A 15,271-nucleotide genomic window follows, 5' to 3' on the forward strand; every position below is an offset into this window, starting at 1 on the left:
AAAAGGCATTTTGGAATAGATGATGTACAATGTTAAAAAAGAGCTGGTTGATGAGACAGTATATTAGTTTTATTTGAAAAATATGCACATAGGGGACAATGCGGTTACATACCAAAATGCAAATAGTTTGCGTAATAAAGCCAATATTTTTTTCTACAGTGTTGTGTCGCATGATTATGACATTATTACAATAACAAAGACGGATAAATGGAACGCATTATGATGCGGAAGTATTTGATAATAGATATACTGTGGCGCATCAAGATCGAAATGTTGGTAAATTAGGGAAGTCTAGGGGGGTGGAGTTCTTGTGGCAGTTTTGGAAAATACAATCTCAGTGTAACAGATAGCTGTGATGATGAATTTGACTATGTCATTGTCAAAACCACGACCGGGGTTAAAAACTTTGGGAGAAAAAAGGAAAAAAGATAGGAAAAATTGCTTGGAATATATGTATGGGGGCGCCGTCGTATACTCTCGCCCCAGGCGCTGATTTTCCACGGCACGGCCCTGGTGATATGTCACCCAAGAAATTTAGAAATGCCGTTAGGAATATGTAATTCTCAACAGTGTAGTTGGGTTATAGCCTGTTGTGTTAGCAATAAATAAATAAATAAATAAATAAATAAATTTGAAAAGATAAGAAGTAGTAAATACTGTAGTTCTTTCTAGCTTGTTGGTATGTTAACGTTTAAAAGGTCAAAAGTAGCAATATTTTGAAAAGTTTGCAATATTTTTTGAATATTTTGCGCTCTTGTGTGTTCATATTAAATCACTCAATATAAGTGTAGTACTCATTGTTGTCAATCCAACGAGCAACACGTGGTTAATACGAAGCTTTCGAAACTCCACAGTAGTTTCTTAATTTAATCCGGTCTGATCGTAAACTTTTGTTGGATACTATACATGATTACTACGTTGTTGGATCATTTTTAATCTAGAGCATGATCGAGGTATATCATTCATTAACCGTTTCTTTAAAAAATCGTCATGCTGTGCAACATGCAGTTGTGTCGACAGGGGAAGAAATAGGCGTCGGATTCGCCGCTCTGGAACGGAATATAGAGGTTCAATAACGTTAATTGAGTGGTTCAGACGAGATAAAGTAGTTCAATTCGATACTCTTCAAATTATCCTGAGTAGGTCTGAATGTGTGTATTGGCATATTGTTATTTTAAAAGCCTACATAAATTATTGGGAAACAACATTTTTATATCACCGAATCCATTAAGACATGAGTAATGTCTACATAATTACTGATACTAATTCGACCATTGAGAGTGGTATTAAATCTTCCAGTTTAATGTCCCATCATTATGTTCTTTAAGCTTAGAAAGACGGAGTATTAATCCAAGTGAATGATGATAGAAGAATGTTGGAATGAAAACGTGGGAGGAAATTTGAGTACCTAGAGAAAACACAAGAACAAGATGTTGTCCACCAAAAACTTACTTGCCTAGGGATCGAAAGAAGGGACCCAATGTGGCACAGAGTTTACCGTGCCCCCTAATCCCATCCACTGAGTGTAATATAGGACTAACGGACTATCAGAGTGTGTGACAATGGCAGCATGACCCAGCAAAAGTCTATCGTGAAATTAAGCGACTTCAAGCGTGACCATATGGTGGGGCTACGATAGACTTGGTGGTCACTCGCAGAATTGATGCTTTCGCGTCGTCCTCGTGACACGTCTGCGCTCCTTCCAGTAATACGCATCCTGGTGGGAAGCAGAGGGTTTTTAGAGCAGACACGTCGTTCTAAATTCTTCACGGTTCACCGAAGAAAGCTTAAATAGAACGATCATTGGATCAACCTAACTGACAGGACAGTGACAACCAAGCGAGTGTTTGCGTTCGTTACACAGATGCTGTCATTCTGGTATGAGGGCAATAAGCTTCAAATTGATTAAAACTATCTAATTACAAGAACTTCTTGTAATTACAACTACCAAATACCATCGCTATACTTTTCTACGTAGAACCAAAGGAAAGCAACAATCATGATTTAAAAAAATTCTCACAAATGCGTAATTTTTAGCAGTGTTGCAAAGTTTACCGATGTTTATCCTATCTACGAAATGGTTTGAGATAACAAATTGAAGTATATGACGTTATGATTGTTTAGGCTCTTGGAAACCATATAACTCCTTAAATATACTCATCTAAACACTTTTTTTGAAATAAATCTTTTATTTTTAAAAAAGGTTTAATTTTCAGTTTCTTGTAACTTTATTCCTGTTTATTCGAAATGCATCATATCATGGTCATAGTATCCTACAATAAGTTGCTATGACTATGCATCAGCCCGTCAATTTTAGTTGCTTTATTACTGTTGTAGAAGCTTCCAGAACTTAGAACTTAAATGTTTGTGATACTGTAGTATTCTTAGTTGGCAACAATGAATATTAAATATGATATTGTAAGTTTTCGTTTTACATGTAAATTTGAAATGTGTAATAACCAGACATAGTATCATTTGAAAAACTACAATTTTATATTTGGTTGGCTACACTGCTAATCTGGTGGTATTGCTGAATATGTCAAACTATTTCCCCTCTAGACATTTTTCTGGTACCAAATTTTGTATTTTTCTGTCAATTACTTTATAACTTACAAGACTGTATATTGCACATCTGGTGGAAGAGTATTACAACTCAAAAAATTGGAAAGTTTCAGTTATCATCGCTCAAAAGAAAATAAAGAAAAGAATACTACCTCTACCTGGTGGTATTTTCTCAGAAATGTAACTAAACAAATTAACCTCTAGATGGCATAAATGCCTGTATTCCAGGGTGCAATTTTGGTACAATAACAAACTTTAAAAGTCATATTCCTACAAGTGTGTAATTTTTACTTATAACAATCTTCCACCGGGTGTGCAATATCTATACACTGTCTTGTAATAGAAACTGTAATGGAAACATACGTGTAGGAAATGTAATGGAAACACATCTGATGTAATGGAAAAATGAACGCACTGCCGGGCTGTTGGTGGTGATGTTTTAGGCCAAACTCTCTGTACTACGTGAGAAATAGTAAAATGACAATGTGTAGTGAACTGAGAAGACGGTGTTACTATAAATTAGGCGATCTCTATGATTTGCAAAAGGGCAACATTGTTCGAGTTCGGTTAAATGGTGAAAATATGACGGTTAAATGGTGCAAGGTGGTAAGTATCTTGAATGTGTCGTGAATGACGATGTTCCAAGATCATGACAGCTTACTAAAACCACGGTAAAATCACATCGCCCAAGAGGAACATTGGTAGGAAGATAACACTCAGTAGCAGGTGCCGCCAAGCAGATTATCATCCATAACCTTCGTGCGACTGCAATGCAAATGACGAAAGAACTGAAGCAGCACATTCCACAGCCTGTGTCGACAACCTGTGTCCGCTGCTAGTTACATGTGATGAACATGTGGGGTCGTATTACAAGAAAAAAAACACTGATACGTAACTATCACGCTTTAGCACAGCGCAAATGGTGTGGAGAACATGACCTCTCATGACTGGGAACGTAATATCGTCGTCATTCGCCTAATTTTAATCTCAGACAGTGTAGGATAACGTACATCCTAACAAGGTCTGATCTGCATTGTCACGTCGAACCGTGAAACATGGCGGCGGCTCTGTGATGATGTGTGTCCCTACCATTGTGGTGTGCAAGGGTCCTCTGCTAATGCTTACCGATCCCATCACTTCCCTTGATTATGTCGCCATTTTAGAAAACCATGTGTTTCCAGGGTCTAGATCTTATTTCCGGGAAAAGATCGCCATGTTCAAGGATGATAACTCACCAGTTCATACAGCTGAGACTGTTGTGGCGTGGTTTGAGGAATATTATGATGAATTCGAACACCTCCTGTGGCCTGATCAATCTCCGGATATGAAAATAATTGATCATCTATGGACTCTTTCTGGAGACTCTAATCCAGCATAGATATCCATCTCCATGATATCTCACAGTACTGAGCGATTCACTTCACACGGAATGAAGTAATGTTTCATTTGTTACTATTCACGATTTCTATGACTCTATTTAACGTTGCATCAGACCTATTCTGATGGCAAAAGTTGGTCCAACGCCATATTAATCTGGTATATGGGTCTTTCTTTTTTTTAGGTGTTTTCATTAAATTGATATGTCTGTCTGTATAAGTTATGCAAATTAATGTGTTTCCAACAATAATTATAGTTTTATTCATCTGAATAATTAAACAGAGTGAAAAATTAATATAACGTTTTACCAAAAAAGTAATGTAATTTAAATATTTAAATATATTCCGAATTACAATTAGCTTAGTTTACATATCATGTTTTCTTCAAACTTCTTACAAATGAAGTTAAGAGGTTAGTGTACGCGTCCTTGGCGTGGTAGACCCAGGTTTGACTCTCGGCGAGAGCTCATGTGGTTCGGATTCCACGTTAATCAGTAGATCCCGTCTCATATAGCCTCACTGCTGAAAGGTAAATTAAATTCAAAACCAACTCAAATTCTTACAAATGTAGTTGGTTTCTAATTGAAATTGGAAAATAAAGTTTCATAACTGTCCGATATCGAGTATAAATTAAATCAAATTATCCTGGATTTTTCAAAATCTTAATTAACCATCTCATTACAGTAGAATAGGATGATTGTTTGTGACTTTGAAAAAAGATATCTTCGTACATAGTATGTTTTCCGTAGTTTAATAAATTGTAAATACTATATTTTTTCTTGAGGACAAAATTATAAACTTGAATATTAATCTTTTATACCTTGTTTCCTTATTTGAGTAAATTTTGTTCTCTGTGATGAATCAGTACAGATTAAATGTATAACATATTCGAACACGATTATACTTATATTTGTCGGATTTTAAAGAAGTGCATGTTAAATATTCAGATACCTATAAGTGTTTGAAATACTCTGTGAAAAATTAAAGCAAGAATTCATACTCACAGACTGTTTAGTATTCTTCTAAGACTATACTGTAATCTTAGAAATAAGAACTATTTTGTTTTAATTTCTTATATTTAATGTTAATTATTTTAACTATTTACAGTTCTGGGCCGCAAGTGCATCCTTACGATTACAACGGTTTCGTGGCCTACTTGGAATTTACAGATGTTCCTGGGGAGCCCTTACTCACGGAAACCTCCACCCGCCTGCAGCCGAAAACAACGGAAGCTGGCGTCTTGAGTAAGTCAAGTAAGATCAGTTATCTTTCTTTCTTTCATTCTTTCCTTCCTTCTTACTTTCTTCCTTTGACCATTCTTCCCACTTTCTACTTATTTTCTTCTACTACTTTGATTAGTAAATTGGTGAAAATTAGTCTTTGTTTCAATTGCAACCTTTTGTAGAGTTAATAATAATAATGTTGAACTTAAATATATTAGTAATTTGAGTTTTTCTCGTCAACAAGGTGAGGAAGTGCAATACTTTGTACCAAAAAGACAACACTTATTCAAAAATGAAAGTAATCTTCAAATGACTACGTCAATATTTAAGTCAAGCAAATCTTGTCACTTGACGTGTTAAATATTTCGTCATTTGTTTGATGATAAAAGAAACTTATTAATTTGTTATAAAAAAAATATTGGGAACATTTTCTTAATCGGGACCAAGGTAACTCAGTGGTAGAGCTTTCACCTTTGATGCATGGGGGGCCCTTGGTTCAGTTCCAGCTCGTGAAGCGAAATTTGTGGTGGACAAACACCGTGTGTGGGGATTTTCTAGGGTTCTTCCGTTTCCTCCCTCTTTCTTCATTCCACCATTTCATTCATTTGTCATAATCATCATCTCCTTTAGTCTTCTTTAGGCATAATTGTGGGACGTAAAACTTAAAGACTTCATTTAATTTCATTTTCTTAATATTCGTATATTTATGAGATACTTATTTAGTTTTCAGATATTTAAAACAAATTTGTTTAATTTTCTAATGTTTATTTAAAAGAAATGATTTTAATTAATTTTCTTACTTTTACATATTTTTTAATTTTCTTTTATATGAAAGAAATTTGTTTAATATTCTTATCTTTGAAATATATTTGTTTCCATTATCTTATATTTAATAAAAAATTTAATTTTGTTCTCATTTTTAAAATAAATTTGTTTGTATCGTCTTACACTCAATAAAATATATTAATTTGCATATATCTGATAGCAATTTATTTCATATTTTTACATTTAAAAGGAATTTATTGAATTTTCTTATGTTTATACTAAGTTTGTTTAATTTTCATAGTTTGAAATCACATTTCTTTAAACACAATTTGCTTTGTTTATTATAATTATTTAAATATTATAAGTGTATATTTTTCTTATAATTAAAAAATATCATTCAACCTCATTGTAATAGTTAAAACAAATTTGTTTTATTTTCTTATATTTAAATATAAGATAATTTTCTTAATATTTGATTCAGATTCGTGGAATTTTCCTGTAGTGGGTATTTGAAAGAAATGTTATTTTCCCTATATCTAAAGGAAAACTTGTGAGATCAGCAAAGGCAGAAACTCACCCTCGAGGATCGATTTGTTTGGCACAATTACTTAATTGAAGACACGCTGTCTAATTGGTCGAACCACTTTTCTGGACGGAAAACACTTGAATTTTAATAAACACTATGTTATTAGTACAAACAATACTCGTAATAATGTTAGGAAAGAAATAAACTGACAAATAATCTACTTTCAATCAGTAGTTTCTACCAGTGTATTATGTTCTCAATACGTACTAATTAAATAATTTAATATTTTACTTCAAGTAACATGTAATTATTAAGTTATAAATGATTAAAATAATTAGCATAATGCTTATAGCAACTAGAAACACATTAATTTTATATATTTTACTCTCAAGCCTAATACTGTTATAGCAATCTAAATTGCTGTAAGATTATATCACACACGAAAAAGTACACTTTATTTTACAGGGAAAAAATAATTTCACTCGAAACACGTGAGAATAATATAGGTTATGTTTATTTTATTTCTTTCTTTAATCTAGGATTATATCTATAATTAGTACTCTGCCTTTCTTCTACAGAAAAAAATAAGAATACAAAACCGGAAACTTTAATATTGTAGAAATTTCCTTCTTTCCTCATTTAGGAGCGGAATTCTCGGAAACGCTTCGCTCATTTCTAGTGAAGACCTTGTAGGTATAAAATATCGCACTTCCAGCTTAAGCAAATTCTCACAACAAAGAATCAAAAATTTTGATATTAAGCAAATTGCCGTTCTTTTTGTCTTTGAGGAGCGGAACTTTAAAAAAAATAAATAAATAAAATAAAATAAAATAAAATAAAATAAAATAAAATAAAAAATAAATAAAAGTTCAAACATATGCATTTCCTTAATTGTAATTAAGAGTTTGTGTACTGAATTTTACACTCTGAGTTAAGAAAATCTTCACACAGGGCCCTTTCCGAAAAAGTAACGGAAAGAATTAAATGTTATACCAATTACCATCTATCCTCTTTAGGGGAGAAATTTTCAGAAACACTGAAGCACGTGTTCGGTTAGTTTTAGTAAGGATTATATGCCGAAGTTATTTTCTTACTTCAAGGAATATGAGATACTCTATTCTTAGCAGAAAATCTGATCTCCCCTTTTATCGCCTCCTTATGGTATATATATTTAAAAAATTGAATTTCAATTCCTTGTTCTCATGAGTATTTGTTTCAAGTCTCACGTCTGTAGTTGTAATAGTTTGACCTGTCCATTGATAGGTGAGACACTTTTATTCTTTTATATAACAGTGAGACGCTTTTATTCTTTTATAGAATACTGAGACACTTTTATTATTTTACATAATACTGAGAGACTTTCATTCTTTTATATAATACTGAAAGACTTTTATATTTTACATAATACTGAGACACTTTTATTATTTAATATAATACTGAGACACTTTTATTCTTTTATATAATACTGAAACACTTTTATTCTTATAATACTGAGACGCTTTTATTCTTTGGTATAGTACTGAGACACTTTTATTATTTTATATAATACTGAGAGACTTTTATTCTTTTATATAATACTGAAAGACTCATATTTTACATAATACTGAAACACTTTTATTCTTTTATATAATACTGAGACACTTTTATTCTTATAATACTGAGACGCTTTTATTCTTTTATATAGTACTGAGACACTTTTATTCTTTTATATAATACTGAGACACTTTTATTCTTTTATATAATATTGAGGCACTTTTCTTCTTTTATAAAATACTGAGACACTTTTATACCTTTATATAATAGTGAGACACTTTTATTCTTTTATATAATAGTGAAGAAGAATGGCATTTTGTTATTTCAAGCTTCACGACTCGTCTGAGTAAAAATACTTTATGATATTTGAACTTGTAGCTTATCATGAGCTTCTAAATACATGTATCCTATCAAGAATCGAACCCAGATCTTCCATAGCGAAATATGGAAATATCAGCTATCCAGATGAAAGGAACTCTGTACCATAACACAAGATGATATAATATTATTTTTATATTGTTCTTAATTCATTTTTTCAAAAGAAATCGATTATTGGAATATTTAACAAGCAATGCCTATGTTACATTATAAAAGTAAGCTTATATACAAATAAACATAAACTATATTTTCTGATCAAATAGATGAGTGATAAATGGCTCACCTCTGGTGCAGGGGCGGATCCATGGGGGAGGGATAGGAGTGATGGCCCCTCTAGAAGCGAAAACTCTCTTATTTTATATATAAATAAACCCTTCCTAGAGTTTGGAGCTCTTAAAAGTAGTTCTAAGTAGCAGTATTACAACCCACCGCCCCCCAGAAGTCCGTTTTGGATCCGCCCTGCTCTGGTGGGAGTGGTCGCTTGTTTCACTCCAGGCAAGTAAGCTTATCGTAAACATCATCGTATCAGATGGTTTTGTAGCGGTTCATCATTTCCTCAAATATTTTCATTCCACCAATTATTCGATAATCCGTCTTCCTTAGTGTAAAGGGTATAACTGTGGGAGGTTAGATTAAAAATTACATTTCATTACATTCGGAGCACTTGTCAAACATGCTGACACTGAACTACGCACAATTTTGGTTTTCTATTTATTTTATTTGACAAGTAGAATTCATATTATGTTACCATTTTTAATTCAAATCTACATGCTTGACAAGTAGTAAAACATACTAAACATACACTGTTTTTTTTTCAACGACATGCCTATGTGTTAACATGAATCTGTTAAAACACAACACAAACAGGTGGTTAGAACAACTCACTCTCCATTTGGAGTTGTGTCTCAAATGCCGGTAGTTGGAATGACACTGTGTGTTAAATTAACACAAGTGTAGAATCTTCGGTGTTGTTTTCTGCGTGATTGCCAAAAATGTTGGGCATCTTGTAATTATAAAGGCTTATGTACTGAAGCTACAAACACAGTAGAAAGAAAAACAAATCCAGGTATTCGGAAAATTTTAGCATGCAAGCCGCGCCATGTGTTCTCAGTGGTTTTACATCATGTTTTTGAAGAAATATGTCAACAGCGAGAAACAACACCGTATTACTGTATCACTTCTACACTGTTCTAGAGCTCACCAGTCAACACCGGGGACTGTGTTTCAAAAATGCCGGAACACAAGTAGAAACACGATTAAGAGGTAAACATATTATAAGGATATAGGTAAGAGTTTCCTATCATTCTTGGACAAAATGTTGTTGAAGGTTGTAATTTGCACCCGTACTTCACAATAAATGTTGGGGAGGACGCCCCCCCCCAAAAAAAAAAATTATGAAGATTTTCTAAATGAAGAGTTCTGTAGTTTACTCTTCCTATTTTAAAATTAGAATGTTCGTAAGCATGCACATCACAATCTTATCCAACACAGAAAAATTGTTACATCAACATCACACACGAAGTTATTTCAACACCGAAATAGGTGTCGTAGTAACACAGAAGTGGAGTCGTACTTACACCAAAAACGATGTTAATCTTGAATTTTAACACAGGGAGTGTTGAATTAACACAAGATGGTGTTATTTACGCGGCTTTGGCCTTGAATTATGACACAGATTGTGTATTGAAATAAGAAAATGATGTTGAAATAACACATGGATTGTGTTTTATTGATACTTGACATAATATAATATCAACATAAAATAATTAACACACTTTACCCCACGCTACTGACCTGGTGTCGAATCTGCAACAAAAATACTAACACAGATCCGAATTTAACGTCGCTTAACACGAGTTGTGTGTTAAAAACGTAACACATCCCCTGTGTTAAACGTCAATATCACGGGGTCTGTGTTGAATTAACACCGCATAGTGGTAGTCACGCTGGAACCTTTGCCCTGTGTTAAAATTGAGTTGAATTAACACAACCGTTTTTTACTGTGTATAATAATTAAATCTCAGATTTCATTCATGGATAAATGTACGAAGCTAGACATAAAAATTATTATAAGCGGATTGCTCTTAAGTGAATAGGGGCTATTCTCATCATACGCTACAGTTCTGAAACATATAAGTTTCGTTTCACAATGGTAGACGAAGAATATGAATTTAACGCTGCAAACGGAAGCAGAACGCCTACAACTTCCTGTTGTATTAGAATAACATGCAAACTAATTTACTCGTTTGAACGGAGGGTGGGGTTGGGGGCGTGAAATGAAACCTAACAGAACTCAAGAGGTCTGTAGGTGTAGTAATTCAAATGAGACAGTGATGCCGTGACATACATACACAATTATCTGGCAATAGTAAAAAAAAAAAAAAAAAAAAAAAAAAAAAAAAAGATATTCATTACATCAATAAATTTAGGAACAGTAATTAATAAAGCAACCCACATTATGCTGAGTTTTTGTTTAATTATGCTTTATTTTCTTCCAAATTATGCTTTATTATGTTTTATTGTTAATTTCAATCATTGTTTTACATTAATCGTGTATAATGTATAATATTTACTGTACATGGAATATTCTAAATATCTTGATCTGTTTATAAATATTTTATACAACCAGTTTCTTTCATATTTAATGGACTTTTTACTTAATGCACTGTAAAGAGATATGCTTTACACGAGTCAGTTTTTTAATCACTTGTGTAAGCCTTAGAGGTGCATATATTCAGATAGGAAAAATAAAAGATGCCACCAAAAGTACAGAAAGTGCTCAAGTTCAAGTTCAAGTTCATAACAATTTACTGTGGAGTTTTTTGTACTTTTTGTACATTTCGAATCATCATACATAACTGCACAGTTACACTTAGAAGAAAACTATTGTTTATTCATTGTTGGCGGAAAGCTTTTTCTTCTTTTCCTTTTTCTTTTCTGCAATTCAAAGGATTACACCGGAAAGTTTACAGAAATAAAAATAAGCTTTTCATTGTTGCATTGTTATGTTCTCAATGATTTTGCAATGTAAATATTGGTTTTAAAAAACATTAATACAATATGTTAAACTTGCAGTTAAACAGAATTTTCTAATAATCGTTCTAATAGAATTTTCCAAGAATTGTGCTATATATTTTAAATTTTGCTTTATGCTTTATTTTCTAAAATTATCCTTTACTATGCTTTTAAAATTAGTTTCTTCTGGACCCTTAGACAACCACAACCATGTTCAAGGTAACAACCATACTGTATGTGTAAATTGCTGTCAGGCTTTCTATGGTTTTGGTTTGCCCTAGTAATTAAATTAGCTATATAAATTTCTGATGTTCGTACTTAGCTTTGTCGAAACGTGTTTGAGTATAGGATGGATATTATTTGACATTATTTGGTATATACAGTATTTGCATCTATACATGTATGCGAGAGGCATGGTTACTTAATGGTAGAGCGCTTACTATTAGCGCGAGGGGTCCCTGGCTCGATTCCCGATCAAGTAAGTTCTGGTGGACAATATCGTGTCCGTAGGTTTTCAAGGAGTACTCCCGTTACCTCTCACATTCCCATTCCACCGATTCTCCCATCATCCTTCACTTGCCTTAATCATCCGTCTCTCTCATAATAGAGTTCACATACGCGGGCTGTTAAACTGAAAAAATTTCTTTCATTTTTGATACATGCATTAGTGCTATGTTCTTTTTTTTATTTGGTTGTTTTAAAAAAAATAACTTTGGTAAACTTATTGTCAATTCGTAAAATCTGTAATAATTGAAACTGCTTAATAGCAAAATCAGTATTGTCAAAATCGCGTTATATGAAGTATTCCGATACTCTCGATGATATAAGACAAGCGGAACACATCGCTTGTGTAGGAAATATTAGCTGGAAATAGAACGGTCTAGTTGGGAAGCATATGAGAAAACATTATTAATATAATGGAAAAATAATACGAAAAATAACATGTAAAAGGTGTTAAGCCCACAACTCATAAATCGTAGTCAATTGACAAGATTTTGATTGAAAATTTCTGCTTGTGTAAAGTCTATATATATAAAGTTTATTAAGCATTTTACACTGCTGGCAAAGTGTTAAGTGTTTTAAATATCCGCGTAAATTGTTGCCCACAAAGTATTATAAAAAGCTTTTTAAGTTCAAACATTTAGAACATTTTGGACTTAGCACCTTTTACGCAGCAAACACAGATATAACATAACAAATAGTAGTGGCTCAGTGTATACTAAGTGAGGGAGTTTGGTGCGATTGTCCTATTCGTGGGTAGGGATGCGTTCGAGTCGAGTCGAGTCAAGATTTAAGCCTGTCTCGACTCGTCTCGAGAAAATGTTGTCTCGACTCGTGTCTCGACTCGAAAATATGTTGATGTCTCGACTCGTGTCCCGACTCGACAGTCTCTGTCTCGACTCGACTCGAATTCGAGTCGAGACAAAATATACGAGTTAAAATATACACACACATCAGCCAGACCGTTATGACTACCTACCTAATTGTTAGTATGTCCACCCTTTGACACGAATAACAACGGCAACACGTCTTGGTATGGTCGCAATGTTCCTCGGTGGGTCGCTGGAGAGAGTTGGCACCACATATGCACACACAGGTCATCTAATTCTCGTAAATTCCGGGGAGGGGGTGATGCACCCTCACGTCACGTTCAATCACAACCAAGATGTGATCGATTGGGATCAGATCCGGAGAGTTTGGGGGCCAACAATTCACTTGAAACTCGCTCCTACGTTCCTCGAACCACAGCATCACACTCCTGGCGTTGTGACCTGGTGCATTATCTTGTCGAAAAATGCCGCTACCGATGGGAAACATGGCCGTCATGAAGGGGTGTACGTAGTCTGCAAGCAGCGTGCGACGCCTCGGCCGTCATGGTGCCTTGCTCAACCTCCACTAGACATATGGATGCTCACCTGAATGTTCCCCAGATAATAATTAAGCCGCAGCCAGTTTGTCTCCGTCCCGCAGTAAAGATGTCAAGGAGCTGTTCCCTTTGAACACGATGGATTCGCACCCTCACATCGTCATGATGAAGAAGATATCGGGATTCATCAGGCAATGCAACGCTCTGACATTGTGCCAAGGTCTAGTGGCGATGGTCACGTGTTCATTTCAGTTATAGTTGTCGATGACATGGTGTTAACATTCGCCATCGTTAGGAGTGTTCGGTGCACTGTGTGTTCAGACTAGTGTTGTGAAGGCCTGTGAAAAAAACGGAAATTTTGAGTAAAAAAAGTTTTTTTACTGTTTTGCCGAGCTGGGGAAAAAACGGAAAATTTGGGTATTATCAGAATTATCATTTTTGTTAATCACAGAATCATTTTAGGTAATATGTTAAATCAAACATATATTTCATAGAGATATCTTCATTGCTCTATGTAAAATTCCGGAAAATTTGAAACCATTAGGAAAAAATCATTTGTTACGGAAATATTGGCAAAAACAGGAAAATGTAGTTTAAAAACTATTTGTTGGCCTGATGTTAGTTAGTATACCGTGGGAAGTCGAAAATCCTAACTAATTGGGACCACAGGTATTCGGATTTTCAAATTGTTCGGATTTTCGAAAATGACCAAGAAAATGCCATTTAGGCTTACATATACTGTACGGTATGTTCTTCTATCGATACAGTGGTTATTCAGTACATACAGTAATTACAATACCGTACGTAAGGCTACTTACATTTAATGTTTCTGAAGAACTTGTTTGTACTCTAAATAACACTGTTCTTGCAAGTCACACTTAAAACTTATAGGCCTAAGAAAAAAATAAAAATAAAAATACATGACAAACAATTACATATAAATGAACTTCTGTAAAAACACTGACTTCACATAATGTCGATGGACACGCTATTGTTTGTTTATCGCTAGCGTTAAGACAAAATGTAAAAAGCTTCTAGGGACCGCGTTCGGATTTTTGACGTTAGGATTATCGACGTCCTACTGTATATACAATGTACAGTATTTCGCTAACGGAAAAATACTTAAAGCAACAGGTTTTAATTCTACTTTACACATACACCGCAGAAGTGAATAAATTTGAGCAGCGGGAAATATATTAAGTGAAACTTCCGTTAGTTATTATTACAGACTAGCAGAATATCCGTTCTTCGCACTGGGAGAATACCTTTCATTTGGACACAAAGGGCACCGAAACTGTCACCAATGAACCTGTGGAGCCCCAAAACTATGAATTCGATATTGATATCGATAATTTTCAATTATCTTTACATGCCACCATCCTCCTTAGAGTATTAATGGGGCTGAATTTGTGAATTTAAACGGCATATTCTGTTCATCTCAGCGAGTATATATATATATATATATATATATATATATATATATATATAGAGAGAGAGAGAGAGAGAGAGAGAGAGAGAGAGGCGGATCCAAGGGGGCTATACCCCCCCTTCACACTCAAGTATACACTGCATAAAATGGGCTTCAATCCTGCTTTACACTGGATAAAACTGCAAACTATGGTTTAGCCCCTCCCTTGATCATATCCTGGATCCGCCACTATATATATGCTCAAAAAAATTAGGGATTCAGCTGAAATATCACACAAGACCTTAAGATAGTGTATGAATAAGCTTGTGTTTGACTCACATATATCATACAAGAAGGAAAGCTTTAAGATACACTAGAAAAATGGGGCACCTACTGGTGTTGGGGCACGGAAAACCTTGTTCACATGGCTCATGACACAAGACGGTTATGTGTGCACCTCTCGAACTACTCACAAACAGGCAAGGCAACAACACTGATTGTTCCTTAATATGTCATATGATCACTTCGAATAGCCAACAGACCCTCGCACCTGAGTGGCATGGATTCAATCAGATTATCGATGAGTTCTTGGGGGATGTTGTGCCACTCATCCAGAAG

At 34.2% G+C, this 15,271-nt stretch overlaps 1 protein-coding gene across 2 annotated transcripts in view; it reads left to right on the top strand.

Moving 5' to 3' along the window:
- LOC145680609 (cubilin-like) overlaps positions 1 to 15,271 on the top strand; it is a 1,259,764-nt gene that overhangs the window by 783,472 nt on the left and 461,021 nt on the right. The window contains exon 9 of one of the 2 annotated variants that reach the window (XM_081751290.1): positions 5,046 to 5,191. In XM_081751290.1, the coding sequence (XP_081607416.1) occupies positions 5,046 to 5,191 (146 nt within the window). The remainder of the gene's footprint in view (positions 1 to 5,045; positions 5,192 to 15,271) is intronic. The other variant, XM_081751291.1, reaches the window with a different exon arrangement.

Source organism: Thermobia domestica, chromosome 3, assembly GCF_964235325.1.
Source record: "Thermobia domestica chromosome 3, izTheDome1.hap1.1, whole genome shotgun sequence".
Classification (NCBI taxonomy): domain Eukaryota; kingdom Metazoa; phylum Arthropoda; class Insecta; order Zygentoma; family Lepismatidae; genus Thermobia; species Thermobia domestica.